Below are 14,057 nucleotides of genomic sequence, written 5' to 3'. Positions count from 1 at the left end.
GACCCTCAGAAAGCAGCTTTAACTCGTCAGCAAAGAAGGTGTATCATTGATGACGTCAGTGCATATGCATTTAGGATGCAGGATATACCCCTAGTATTAGGGTGGTATACTACCCCTAAAGAGGGGCAGCAGCCTTTTCAGTAGTTGCAAGGGCAACAGTCTGGATGATTGACTGATCTGGCCTTGTAACAATAACCAAAACGGCCTTGCTGTGCTGGTACTGCGAACGGCTGAAAGCAAGGGGAAACTACAGCCGTAATTTTTCCCGAGGGCATGCAGTTTTACTGTATGATTAAATGATGATGGCGTCCCTTGGGTAAAATATTCCGGAGGTAAAATAGTCCCCCATTCGGATCTCCGGGCGGGGACTACTCAAGAGGATGTCGTTATCAGGAGAAAGAAAACTAGCGTTCTACGGATCGGAGCGTGGAATGTCAGATCCCTTAATCGGGCAGGTAGGTTAGAAAATTTAAAAAGGGAAATGGATAGGTTAAAGTTAGATATAGTGGGAATCAGTGAAGTTCGGTGGCAGGAGGAAGAAGACTTCTGGTCAGGTGACTACAGGGTTATAAACACAAAATCAAATAGGGGTAATGCAGGAGTAGGTTTAATAATGAATAGGAAAATAGGAATGCGGGTAAGCTACTACAAACAGCATAGTGAACGCATTATCGTGGCCAAGATAGATACGAAGCCCACACCTACTACAGTAGTACAAGTTTATATGCCAACTAGCTCTGTAGATGACGAAGAAATTGAAGAAATGTATGATGAAATAAAAGAAATTATTCAGATAGTGAAGGGAGACGAAAATTTAATAGTCATGGGTGACTGGAATTCGAGTGTAGGAAAAGGGAGAGAAGGAAACGTAGTAGGTGAATATGGATTGGGGCTAAGAAATGAAAGAGGGAGCCGCCTGCTAGAATTTTGAACAGAGCACAACATAATCATAGCTAACACTTGGTTTAAGAACCATGAAAGAAGGTTGTATACATGGAAGAACCCTAGAGATACTAAAAGGTATCAGATAGATTATATAATGGTAAGACAGAGATTTAGGAACCAGGTTTTAAATTGTAAGACATTTCCAGGGGCAGATGTGGACTCTGACCACAATCTATTGGTTATGACCTGTAGATTAAAACTGAAGAAACTGCAAAAAGGTAGGAATTTAAGGAGATGGGACCTGGATAAACTAAAAGAACCAGAGGTTGTACAGAGTTTCAGGGAGAGCATATGGGAACAATTGACAGGAATGGAGGAAAGAAATACAGTAGAAGAAGAATGGGTAGCTTTGAGGGATGAAGTAGTGAAGGCAGCAGAGGATCAAGTAGGTAAAAAGACGAGGACTAGTAGCAATCCTTGCGTAACAGAAGAAATATTGAATTTAATTGATGAAAGGAGAAAATATAAAAATGCAGCAAATGAAACAGGCAAAAAGGAATACAAACGTCTCAAAAATGAGATCGACAGGAAGTGCAAAATGGCTAAGCAGGAAAGGTTAGCGGACAAATGTAAGGATGTAGAGACTTATCTCACTAGGGGTAAGATAGATACTGCCTACCGGAAAATTAAAGAGACCTTTGAAGATAAGAGAACGACTTGTATGAATATCAAGAGCTCAGATGGAAACCCAGTTCTAAGCAAAGAAGGGAAAGCAGAAAGGTGGAAGGAGTATATAGAGGGTCTATACAAGGGCGATGTACTTGAGGACAATGTTATGGAAATGGAAGAGGATGTAGATGAAGATGAAATGGGAAATACGATACTGCGTGAAGAGTTTGCCAGAGCTCTGAAAGACATGAGTCGAAACAAGGGCCCGGGAGTAGACAACATTCCATTGGAACTTCCGACGGCCTTCGGAGAGCCAGTCCTGACAAAACTCTACCATCTGGTGAGCAAGATGTATGAAACAGGCGAAATACCCTCAGACTTCAAGAAGAATATAATAATTCCAATCCCAAAGAAAGCAGGTGTTGACAGATGTGAAAATTACCGAACAATCAGTTTAATAAGCCACAGCTGCAAAATACTAACACGAATTCTTTACAGACGAATGGAAAAACTAGTAGAAGCCGACCTCGGGGTAGATCAGTTTCGATTCCGTAGAAACACTGGAACACGTGAGGCAATACTGACCTTACGCCTTATCTTAGAAGAAAGATTAAGGAAAGGCAAACCTACGTTTCTAGCATTTGTAGACTTAGAGAAAGCTTTTGACAATGTTGACTGGAATAATCTCTTTCAAACTCTAAAGGTGGCAGGGGCAAAATACAGGGAGCGGCAGGCTATTTACAATTTGTACAGAAACCAAATGGCAGTTATAAGAGTCGAGGGACATGAAAGGGAAGCTGTGGTTGGGAAGGCAGTAAGACAGGGTCGTAGTCTCTCCCCGATGTTATTCAATCTGTATATTGAGCAAGCAGTAAAGGAAACAAAAGAAAAATTCGGAGTAGGTATTAAAATCCATGGAGAAGAAATAAAAACTTTGAGGTTCGCCGATGACGTTGTAATTCTGCCAGAGACAGCAAAGGACTTGGAAGAGCAGTTGAATGGAATGGACAGTGTCTTGAAAGGAGGATATAAGATGAACATCAACAAAATCAAAACGAGGATAATGGAATGTAGTCGAATTAAGTCGGGTGATGCTGAGGGAATTAGATTAGGAAATGAGACACTTAAAGTAGTAAAGGAGTTTTGCTATTTGGGGAGCAAAATAACTGATGGTGGTCGAAGTAGAGTGGATATAAAATGTAGACTGGCAATGGCAAGGAAAGCGTTTCTGAAGAAGAGAAATTTGTTAACATCGAGTATAGATTTAAGTGTCAGGAAGTCATTTCTGAAAGTATTTGTATGGAGTGTAGCCATGTATGGAAGTGAAACATGGACGATAAATAGTTTGGACAAGAAGAGAATAGAAGCTTTCGAAATGTGGTGCTACAGAAGAATGCTGAAGATTAGATGGGTAGACCACATAACTAATGAGGAAGTATTGAATAGGATTGGGGAGAAGAGAAGTTTGTAGCACAACTTGACCAGAAGAAGGGATCGGTTGGTAGGACATGTTCTGAGGCATCAAGGGATCACCAATTTAGTATTGGAGGGCAGCGTGGAGGGTAAAAATCGTAGAGGGAGACCAAGAGATGAATACACTAAGCAGATTCAGAAGGATGTAGGTTGCAGTAGGTACTGGGAGATGAAGAGGCTTGCACAGGATAGAGTAGCATGGAGAGCTGCATCAAACCAGTCTCAGGACTGAAGACCACAACAACAACTACATCTTCAGTGGGAAGCCCTGCATGGAGGAGGATAGCCGCTCCACTATCACTGTCGGAGGCATGGGGGAATGTGGACTGTGTACCCAGTGGGAGTCTAGAAATCAGCGACTATCACTTTTGATAGATGGCAAAATCGACACCAACAGCATAAATGGAGTCTCTGAGCCATGCCAGTTAATGTGGAGTCCAAATGCTGGCCAGATTGATCATTAGATTTTTTCTGGCTGGTATGAAACATATGGCACTGCCGCTATGGCCATAATCACTGGGTGGAAGATATGTCGGGCGCCACTGTGGGGCACTCACTGACAGGTGGGCCAGCATCTCAGTCTTCTCTGTCATCATCAGCCCGAGAGATCAAAAGATGTCGCACGCGCTGCGGCTCGCTTACCGGTGTCGACGAGCATGTCGCCCTTGTGGTGCCTGTGGACGGCGAGCGCCCGCGCGGGCGGCCAGGGCAGCAGCAGCGGCAGCGGCAGCAGGAGCAGCAGCAGCGGCCGCCGCCTCATGGCTGGCGCATGGCCGCTCGCGGGGGCCGCGGCCCCACCCTCCAGTCGCTCCGGCCGCGACCGTCCGGCGCCGCGGGCTCGCGATCCTCCACCACCTGCAGCACCCAAGCACACCGCGCCGTCTCAGGGCCAGCTCGACAGGCGACGGTCAGGTGGTCAAGGTTAACTCGTCCAAAACAGTGGTGTCTAACTTTAAGGGACACACCCGCTGACCTCAGAAGATGGCGATAAAACGGCACAAATTTACAGTTTAAGTACTTACAAGGGGACCTTAAGCATTGGTCGTCTTCGATTCTTCAATTTTCTTCATACTAACAATAAATTATCGCTAGCTGGTATTTTTGTGATCTTCCCAATGCTTTTGATTGTTTACACCATGATACTGTCTCAGAAAAAAATCAGGTTGTAAGGAAATAGCTTGAATGAAACATAACAAAGAGAATGCAAAAATTTGTGCTGAACAATTAAAACAGTGTTGGAATGATAATAAATTTTATTGCCTGAAGAGAAATAACAAAGTGAGTCCCACAGGGTTCAATTTTTTATCCACTTCAGTTCCATAAGCCAACGGCTTTGCCGCAGTGGTAACTCAGGTTCGCGGCAGATCACCGGCGTTAAGCGCTGTCGGGCTATGCTAGCACCTGGACGGGCGACCATCCAGTCTGCCGAGCGCTGTTGGCAAGCGGGGTGCACTCAGCCTTTGTGAGGCAAACTGAGAAGCTACTTGATTGAGAAGAAGCGGCTCCGGTCTCGTAAACTGACATACGGCTGATAGAGCGGTGTGTTGACCACATGCCCCTCCATATCCGCATCCAGTGACGCCCATGGGCTGAGGATGACACGGCGGTCAGACGATACCTTTGGGCCTTCATGGTCTGTTCGGGAAGAGTTTAGTTTAGTTCAATTCCATAAGTTATTACGTGAATCACCTGCCACTTAACATTCAACAAGCAGAACACACTAGCATTATAAATAACAAGCTTAGCGACTGCTGGTTCGCTCGCATAGAGTGCGTCCTCTGCATAGATTTTTTTCTTTTCCTTTAATCAAATTTCTATGATTTGTCAAAACTGCAACGCTTTTTCAATTTATCAAGCCAATTAAGGCCATTAAGCAAGGCCTTTTCCGAATGTACTTCAGACCAAAAGACGACTTTGGTACCTGGTTCAAGTGGTTCTGAGCACTATGGGACTTAACTTCTGAGGTCATCAGTCCCCTACAACTTAAAACTACTTAAACCTAACTAACGTAAGGACATCACACACATCCATGCCCGAGGCAGGATTCCAACCTGCGCCGTAGCGGTCTCGCGGTTCCAGACTGTAGCGACTAGAAACGCTCATCCACTCCGGCCGGCCGGGTACCTGGAATCCAAGGTTTTTATTAATCGTGCCTTTTGTGTTCTGATAGTAATACTTCCATAGAAACTTCCATACCCTTACACACTTTTCTTTATATCTAATCGAGAAGTGAAATAGTAGTTTACATGCAGCCAACGTTGTAGGTAGGGTAACCATAACTATGAGCAATCATCTTGGGTATTAATAAACCGCTTCAGCTGTATTTAGAAGCGGACCCATCCACCATTTAGCAAACTAAATGTTTTATTCTATGAAATACCGCCTTTTAGCGATGTTTTGTTCTGACGGACAACGAATGTTGGGTACAAAGTTCCAAACTTTTCAGCTCTCATGTTTTAGTAATATGATCACCTGAAGATGTGGCTTTTAGTGCCATGAAACCGGTATTGATCCAATAATAAAGGACTAAATACAGCTGAGGAGGTTTATTGATACCCAACGTGAGTAATTTACATTTATTTAACTTTAATGGTTTATGTAATATATCGAAATATTTTCTTAAAAATTTTTCATGCACTATTTCATCTCTTTAGGACTCAATTTCCAAAAACAGTGAAACACATTGTAAATGAGTAGCCTCTAGTTGTGTGTATGTGTGTTATCGTAAACACAAACCTGAGGAAGTGAACTGAAAACCTAAATTTGCTACAGAGCTTAAAGCCACATCACTTACGTAAAACTGAAAAGAATCCTGTGTGTGTGAAAATCGACCTCATTCACAAGCAAATAAATAAGCAAACCAATAGTTTCACACTCCGTAGACTTGGCCTGTGTGAACTGTTTGAAAAAAACCGTAACTCTATAAAGAAAAACAAACTGTAATGTCGAGCTCTATAAGAATGTAATCTCAAAAACAGGAAAATGGTTGCACTGACCTAAGGCCCTGATAAAATAAAAAATAAAAAAAACTGACTCAAACTACATTGCTAAAAGCAAACGAAACAGTCACGTATTATGAGTCTCACCTACAAAATGAAATACTGGCAGAAACAGCAACCAGCAAGACTCCGCAACGGCTAAAAAGAATCCTGCTAAAGGCTAACTACAGTCGGTCTTGGGAAATTGGGTTCATAATCTTGACACAGACTGCCAATGAAACACAACACTCAACCTTTAAGTACTGAAATTTCAACTAGGAAGGAACTTATCAAAGAAAACAGTTAAAGACTCTGATATCAAAATTCATTTAATCTAATGGCTTCCATGGAATACAGTAAATTAACTCACAAGATCAATCAATAGAATAATTATCAAAAACTCGACTGTGATGAATGTGACGTGGACCAACAATATAATTCTACAAAAATAAAAAAATAAACTTTTTATCTCATCAAACAATACTTTGTTCTCACCGTTTTCAGTTAGATTCTTGATTTTTCGTTTTCGTAAGTTTTAAGATGTTTTGCGAACTTTTCCTTACTTTTTTTGCTCTCGCGAACTTCTTCTTCCGCTGTAAGTGGTACTTTAGAGCATTTTTTAGATCTGCGTCGTACTGGTTTTGGAAACTGGTACCTGGAATATAGCCTCCATATCCACTAAAATCAAGGAAATCGAAGGTGGGAAGTTTATAAGGTCGTTTTGTTAGATCAGGATTGCCCCCCCCCCCCCCCCCCTCCAAAGATACATTAAAATATTTAATATTGTTATCAGTAACGTATTACAGAACTGAAATGACCAGGAATCGTTTTCAACATTTTCCTCAAGCATTTAAATAGCACTATAACTGTTTTTACCGCAGCTCGTAGAGCTCCGAGAAGGCTTAATTGGGTGAGTCCAACAGTGTCATACCAACTTCCACATCATTTTCACGTTACGCTGCTTAAAACGAAGGGGAACCTTGCCGAATCTTAGTTCCCAAATCACGGTCTGTCTAGCTCTGTGTATCTCCCTGTAATTACGACGATTTCTATTGCCTCTACATGAAGTAAATTTTGCTGGATTTCTAAACGTGAGAGTTACATAGCACTGCCTAAGACACGTAGTGAGAGACATATTTTGAGGCTGAAAGTTGTTTAAGTTTCCCAGCACTCGAGTATTTGTTGATATCGTTTACAGGTTGCAGCCTCCTCGGTACAGAACACGAGAGCCGCATCACAATGAACTTTTTGTTCCTTTATTGTCATTCCATGACAGCTGCACAATTCGCAGCTCTTCAGTCAAGAGATTACATAAAATACAACAGAAGAACATTACATATATAAAATACTGGGGTAAAAGATGAAACGTAGACATGAGAAGGGGGAAGCAATTGGAGTTAAAATATACAGAAAAGGGGTAGTCGGACGAGGCACGTTTACATAAAATTCACAGACAGTGAAAATGGCGCTCGATGAAGACGTAACATGTAATCATTGGTGGCACGAGTAGCACCATAAAAAACGGTGTTTACAGTATGGGACGACGACACTAAACACACACTGCGCTGATGTCACATACGTGGTGAGCACCAAAACATGGCAAAGTAACTGCATTAAAATCTGAAGGGCCTGCCAAGTGAGGGGAGGTCAGAGAGGAGGGAGAGAGGAAAGAGAGATTGGGGTTGAGGAGGAAGACGGCCAGGAAAAAGGGGGGGAGGGAAGAAGTGGAATCAGTAGTACACCAAGGGGCAGGAGACGGGGAGGGAGCGCAAGGACTGGGAAAGGATGAGGATATGGGAGAGGAGGGAGAAAACAGCAGAGGGAGCAGGGGAACGAGAGAGACTCCAAAGGGGGAAAGGGAGGGAAAGAGGAGAGAGGAGGGTCAGAATTGGAAGGAACGATAAATATCGAGAGGAAACACATCATCTGGGACGTGGAGACCCTGGAAGTTCTTTTGGGAGAGAGAGGGGGGAGGACACATCGGTAAATGGGTGGCAGCAGGTGGGGAGTGGAGAGGAATGGAGACACCAGGGAGTAAGGGCATCAAGGTAGCGGTTGGTGTAGAGGATACAGATGTGTTTTAGGAAAAGGAGGAGATGTGGGAAGGGGATGAGGTCATAGAGGATCCTTGTGTGGGCCAGATCACAGATACAGAAAGCAAGGCAGTTCACATGGCTTTCGAGGATTTGGACGGCTTTATAAAATTTAGGAGGGGTGGATATCCAGGCAACACTAGCGTAACAGAGGATGGGCTGAATCAATGATTTGTACGTATGAAGGATGATGGAAAGGTGCAATCCTTATGTCTTGCCAGGCAGGAGATTTAGGAGGTGGAGTCTACTGTGGGCTTTGCGTTGGATGGTAAGGAGATGGGGACTCCAGGTGAAGTAACGATCAAGGGTGAGGCCAAAGTATTTCAAGATGGGGGTAAGTTGGATCAGGTGCTCTTAGATGGAGAGGTAGAAATCATGGAGCCAGAAAGAGGGGGTGGTACATCCTGTAATTATTCTCTGGGTTTTGGAAGGATTGATTCAAAGGAGCCACTGGTAGCACCAAGCACTAAACTGGTTTAGGTGAGTTTGGAGGGTGCGCTGGGACCGTTGTAGGGTAGGATAGAGGGCACGTAAGGCGGTGTCATTAGCATACTGAAGGAAATGAACGGGTGTGGGAGGTCTGGGCATATCAGTGGTGTACAAGAGATATAGGAGAGGAGGAAGGACAAAGACTTGGGGCACACCTGTTCTTGAATTATTGACACCTGTGGTAGGTTAGAAGGTACGGAAATTGGCATTATGAATGATGACTTTGGAAGGATGCCTCGAGAGGAAGGAGGCAGTGAGATGGATTAAGTTGACAGCAATGAAATGGAGTCCGGAATGCCATACGCCGTCATAGGTGTTCTGGAGGTTCACAATGAAGCAGAGCAAGGTACAAACTAACGCAGAAACGTCAGTAATTAACGAGTGTGCAAACTTACGTGCCAGTTTTTTAGGTGATGCGAGGGCAGTCGAGAGATAACAAATAGGTAACCATAATACGTGGGACTAGACTTTTGCTGATCGATACATAGTTAAATTAAAAAATTACGATTTATCGCCTTCAAGTCTTTGCATAAATTTCAATGCTTTCAGGTGGGAGGATGCCTGCAAGCTGAAGACGGTCGTTACATGGCGCCAGTACCTGCGAACTTATAGTTCCAGAATGGACCTTCCAAAGCTGCTGCAAAACACAGATTGGCCAAAAAAGTGGGGCCTCTTGGGTCTGTCGACCGATTTCTTTGGAATCCGAGGTTTTAAATAGCACTCAAGGCGAGGAATAGCTCTACTTTTTGCACCACGATGGAGAAGTCAGCACGCACTTCCGCGATAATTACTCTCAGCCTTGGACCACTTGAAGCAACAGTTTAAGCGTCTTGTTGTAACACTGTTCCTGAGAACAGAAGTTTAGGGAAGGCTGCCGGATGTTTTGACGAGCAAACCGTTTAAAGAATTAACGAATGCTACAACGACATATCTAAAGTACGACCACAACAGAACAACCGAACCATCCACGCTGGCGCTCACATTACGCTAAATGTTCTGCTGCTGTCGTATCAGCGTTTGACAGAACTTCTATCCCGTCTGCATTTCCCACTGCATTTCAATATTTCTTATATGTGATTTACTCTTGTTGACTGACCGGTGAATGCCGCTCCAATAACTTATAAAGTTGAACAGCTCAAGCACCCGTTGCCATTCATTTCAGTGCTACAATATTTTTCGAAATGTACTCCCTGTATCTGTACTTGAGACTTTTGTTTAATATTTATGTTAACTGAGTATGTCTACAATTCTTTTTAACATCCGCTGCAATGTTCCCACCTGTCCTTAATTTCTGTTAGTAGCTCGATCTTTATCACAGTGATTAAGTGAAAGGTCTGCAAGTTCCAGAGGAAGTTGATGCCTGGGTCATGGTCAGGATAGGACGCTGCAAGGCAGGTATCTATTTTAGCAAGAGCAGACGGCACTGTTACGGTAGGTTTTACAACCTTCTTCATTAGGCCTTATACAATATGAACTTTCATTTAGGGAGGTGCTGTACATACAGGGGATGGACAAAAAAAAAAAAAAAAAACAAAAAAACGGAAACACCGCAAGAAATGCCAGCTTGAAGATAAATCGGCTGCTAGCCAAGCCTGCAGGCCGTGCTGTTGCATTTGGCTGGTCGGAACTGTGTTCTGTGTAGTTTTGAGTGCCTTTTTTGGAGCTGAGTGAACTGAAACGTGGGCAAATTGTTGGTTCTCCTATGGTGAGTGCTTCCGCAACCAGGGTAGCCGAAGTGTTTGGTGTTTCAAGAGGCACTGCACCAAAGATCTATTCTTCATTCGTTATCAGTCCCCCCATTTTTAACATTCTTCTGTAGCACCACATCTCAAATACTTCGATTTTCTTCTTTTCCGATTCTCTCATAGTTCATGTTTCACTATCATACAATGCTGTCCTCAAAATGCACATTCTCAGATATTTGTCTTAAAATTAAGTCCCAAGTTCTATACTAGTAGACTTCCCTTGACCATGAATGCCCTTTTTGTCAGTGCAACTTGGCCTCCTTGCTCCGTTCGTCATGGGTTATTTTGCTGCCTAGATAGCAGGTTTCCTGAACTTCATCTACATCGTGATCACCAACCCCGATGTTATGTTCCTCGTTGTTCTCATTTATGTTACACCTCATTACTTTCATCTTTCTTCGATTTACTCTCAATCCATATTCTACACTCATTAGACTATTCATTCCACTGGGCAGATCAATTAATTCATCCTCACCTTAGCTGAGGATATCAATGTCATCAGCAAATATTAACATTGATATCGTTTCACTTTGAATTTAAATTCCACTCTTGAACGTTTCTTTTATTTCTGTCATTGCTTCTTCGATGTACAAATTGAATAGAAGGGGTGAAAGACTATATCCCTGTCCTAAAGCCTTTTTAAACCGAGGACTTCGTTCTTCATGGTCCACTTTTATTATTCGCTCTTAGCTCTTGTACGTAGTGTATGTTACCCGTCTTTCCTTATAACTTACCCCTATTTTCCTCAGATTTCGAACATCTTTTACCATTTTACATTCTCGTACGCTTTTTGCAGGTCGACAGATCCTATAACGTGTCTTGAATTCTCTTTAGTGTTGCTTCCATTATCAACCTCAACGCCCGAAATGCCTCTCCGGTGCTTTTAGCTTCCCTAAAGCCGAATTGATCGTCATCAAACAGGTCTCAGTTTTGTTTTCCATTCTTTTGTAATTATTCTTGTAACTTGGATGCATGAGCTGTTAAGCTGATTGTGCGACAAATCTCGCACTTCTCAGCTCTTGCAGTTTTCGGAATTGTGTGGATGATGCTCTCCGAAAGTCAGATGGTATATCTCCAGTCTCATATTTTCTACAAACCAACGTGAATGGTCGTTTTGTTGCCACCAATGATTTTAGGAATTCTTATGAAATTTTGCCCCTACCTTCTGTCTTATTTGAGCTTAACTATTGCAAAGCACTGTTTAATTTTGGTTCTAGTACTGGATCTCCTGTGCGTTCTATATCGACTGTTGTTTCTTCTGTCACATCATCAGACACGTCTTCCTCTTCTCAGACGCCTTCAATATTCTCCTTCTACCCATCAGCTCTCTGCTCTGCATTTAACGGTGGAATTTCTCTTGCACTCTTGTTACCACCCTTGCTTTTAATTTAGCCGAAGGTTGTTTTGGCTTTCCTATATGCTGAATCAGTTCTCCCGACAATCGATTTCTTCACAGTTTTCATACAAGTATTTCGTCTTAGCTTCTCTGCACTTCAGCCGATACTTCATAATTATTCGTCAGTGTGTGGTCTTTAAGAGTTAGGATAAATACATGAAAAAGAGAATATCGAAAGAAGGGAAGTGCGTTTCGTCACAGATTCGTTTAGTAAGGGCGAAAGATTCACGGAGATACTCGCCCAACTTCAGTGGCACATGCTACAAGAGAGGAGTTTTGCATCACTTCGCGGTCTACCGTTGAAATTTCGAGAAGAGTCAACTGATATAGTGTTTCCTCTTTCGTATATTTGACGAAGAGACCATTAAGGTAATATCAGAGAGATTCGAGCTCGCTCTCAGGTTTACCAACAATGTTTCTTCCCGTGCACCGTTCACGAATAGGCAGTGGGCGAGATGACAGTGGTACTAAAGTCCCCTCCGCCACCTACCATAATGTGGTCCACAGAGTATTGGTTTAGATGTAGATATAGTTTTTCTGACTGTAGATTTAGATGTAATCGTTACAAAGTGTGAAGCATAGGACTAAGAAAGTGAGGCAGTTCTCACCATCACCGGTGCTTTGTCCTGAACTATCAAAGAAGCTACTGTCGCACGTGCTGGCACCGTCCATCGACTTTGGCACGAGGCACGACCGCCGTCTTTGGGGACAGAGCCTTCCCGGGAAGAGCCAGCTGCGCACAGCGTCGTTTCGTTGCAGAGACACGCAGCCACCGACGTCACATTCTTCCCTTTTTCTTTCCTTGTGTCGCGCCGCCGTACGGAGAAGCATCTGACCTATCAACACAACGTTTTTCCGGAAGAAGTGTACACAATGGCTCGAATCGAAACGAGAGATACCGTTACCAGGGTGGTGGCTGCTCCCTGTACCCAGAACTGAGTTCCTTGGATCACGATGGAACAAGAACATTTTAAGACAGTTCTGCTTACGGCACAATTATTACTTCTGTTATCAGTTTTATAGTGCTATAAAATACAAACTACACACGTAAGAAACTAGAAAAACGAAACAAGGCTTACGTCGCAGACGTTCTGCACACAATCTGCCCTAGTGACAGTAACAACTTTCCTCTTCTTCTGTGAAGATTGAAAAGTAAGAGAGAAGTAGATTCACTGTAGAGGCAGTTCCTTCTTTAGGAGCTTCAGTCAAGTCTTGAAGGTCATTGAAAAGAAGAGAGCAGACACTGATACAAAATTTCCTAGCTATTGAGTCGTTTCCGAATGGATTTTGTTGGAAAACTCAAAGATTCGTCCGCACTTACGGAGGACGACTTCCAGAAGATCGTTTCTTCGATTCACTTCAACCAGTGGTTCGATCTTGGGACGTTCTCAGCAGACGAACTACGAGCCAATATCCAAGAAATGTTAGTAACATTTCCTGCAGCGACAACTAACATATTACGTTTCCGAAATCGAAGTGCTTGTTGAATTCATGTCGCTCAGAATTGATACTGTATTGCGTTATAAAGGTGCACCAACGTGGTGTATAGTAGGTGGTCATAATGATCTGGCTCGTCAGTGTGTGATGTGGCAGGGTTACAATATGATTTACACAAGAATATTATATATCTGAAATTAAATCGCTACCAAATACGTATGAATGTGATACTGAAATGGAAGGCAATGTTCGAAGGAACATTGCGTGGTACGTCTTCAAACAGAGGCAATGGAATTTCGTATTTCTCTGCTGATACCGGTCCTGCGACTTACAAAAATGAGTAAAAATGTCTCCCCGGTACGGGAATAACATTAATGGGATATACCGGTACAGGTATGACACATGGGCGGACGGCATATGGAAGTGTGGGTCTAGCCTTGAGACGTACTCGGATAGCCGAAGCTGTAAGGCGATTGTTCGCGTAAAGGAGGAAATCTGGGTTCGAGTACCGGTCCGACACAAATTTTCATTGTCGTTCCATTATGTAGCTGTAGGCGGCTCATATCCGCAATTGCGAATACATTTCCTGTCGCTCACCTTTCATGTGGAGTAGTTTGTAGTATCAGACGCTAACAGCCGGTCAAATATGTTCCTAGTAATACCAATTCTTGAGATTATCGTTAGATTTCAGAACACTACTTCTCAAGCGATTCAGCGTCTTACATATTGTACACTTCAATTTGTTTATAGAGCCTAGAGTTTCAGGAGTCACCACCAACTCACTGGGATATCGTTTTCTGGGTAGACACAGGTCTACGTTTGGTGTTGTCGGAGATGTTATCCAAGGTGCAGGAGCTACGGTCGAAACTTTCCCTGAAATGCACTCTTCTTG

The 14,057-nt window shown here is 43.1% G+C and overlaps 1 protein-coding gene across 1 annotated transcript in view; it reads right to left on the bottom strand.

The window, feature by feature from the left end:
- Positions 1-12,400, bottom strand: part of LOC124799116 — a 217,736-nt gene extending 205,336 nt beyond the window's left edge. The window contains exons 1-2 of the mRNA XM_047262654.1: positions 12,337-12,400; positions 3,670-3,882 (exon numbers count right to left, since the gene is read on the bottom strand). Coding sequence (XP_047118610.1) covers positions 3,670-3,882; positions 12,337-12,400 — 277 coding nt within the window. The remainder of the gene's footprint in view (positions 1-3,669; positions 3,883-12,336) is intronic.
- Between the last annotated feature and the right edge of the window lie 1,657 nt (positions 12,401-14,057).

Source organism: Schistocerca piceifrons, chromosome 5 (assembly GCF_021461385.2).
Source record: "Schistocerca piceifrons isolate TAMUIC-IGC-003096 chromosome 5, iqSchPice1.1, whole genome shotgun sequence".
NCBI lineage: Eukaryota > Metazoa > Arthropoda > Insecta > Orthoptera > Acrididae > Schistocerca > Schistocerca piceifrons.
The sequence above is the reverse complement of the archived record's forward strand: the minus strand, read 5'-3'. Positions and strand labels throughout refer to the sequence as shown.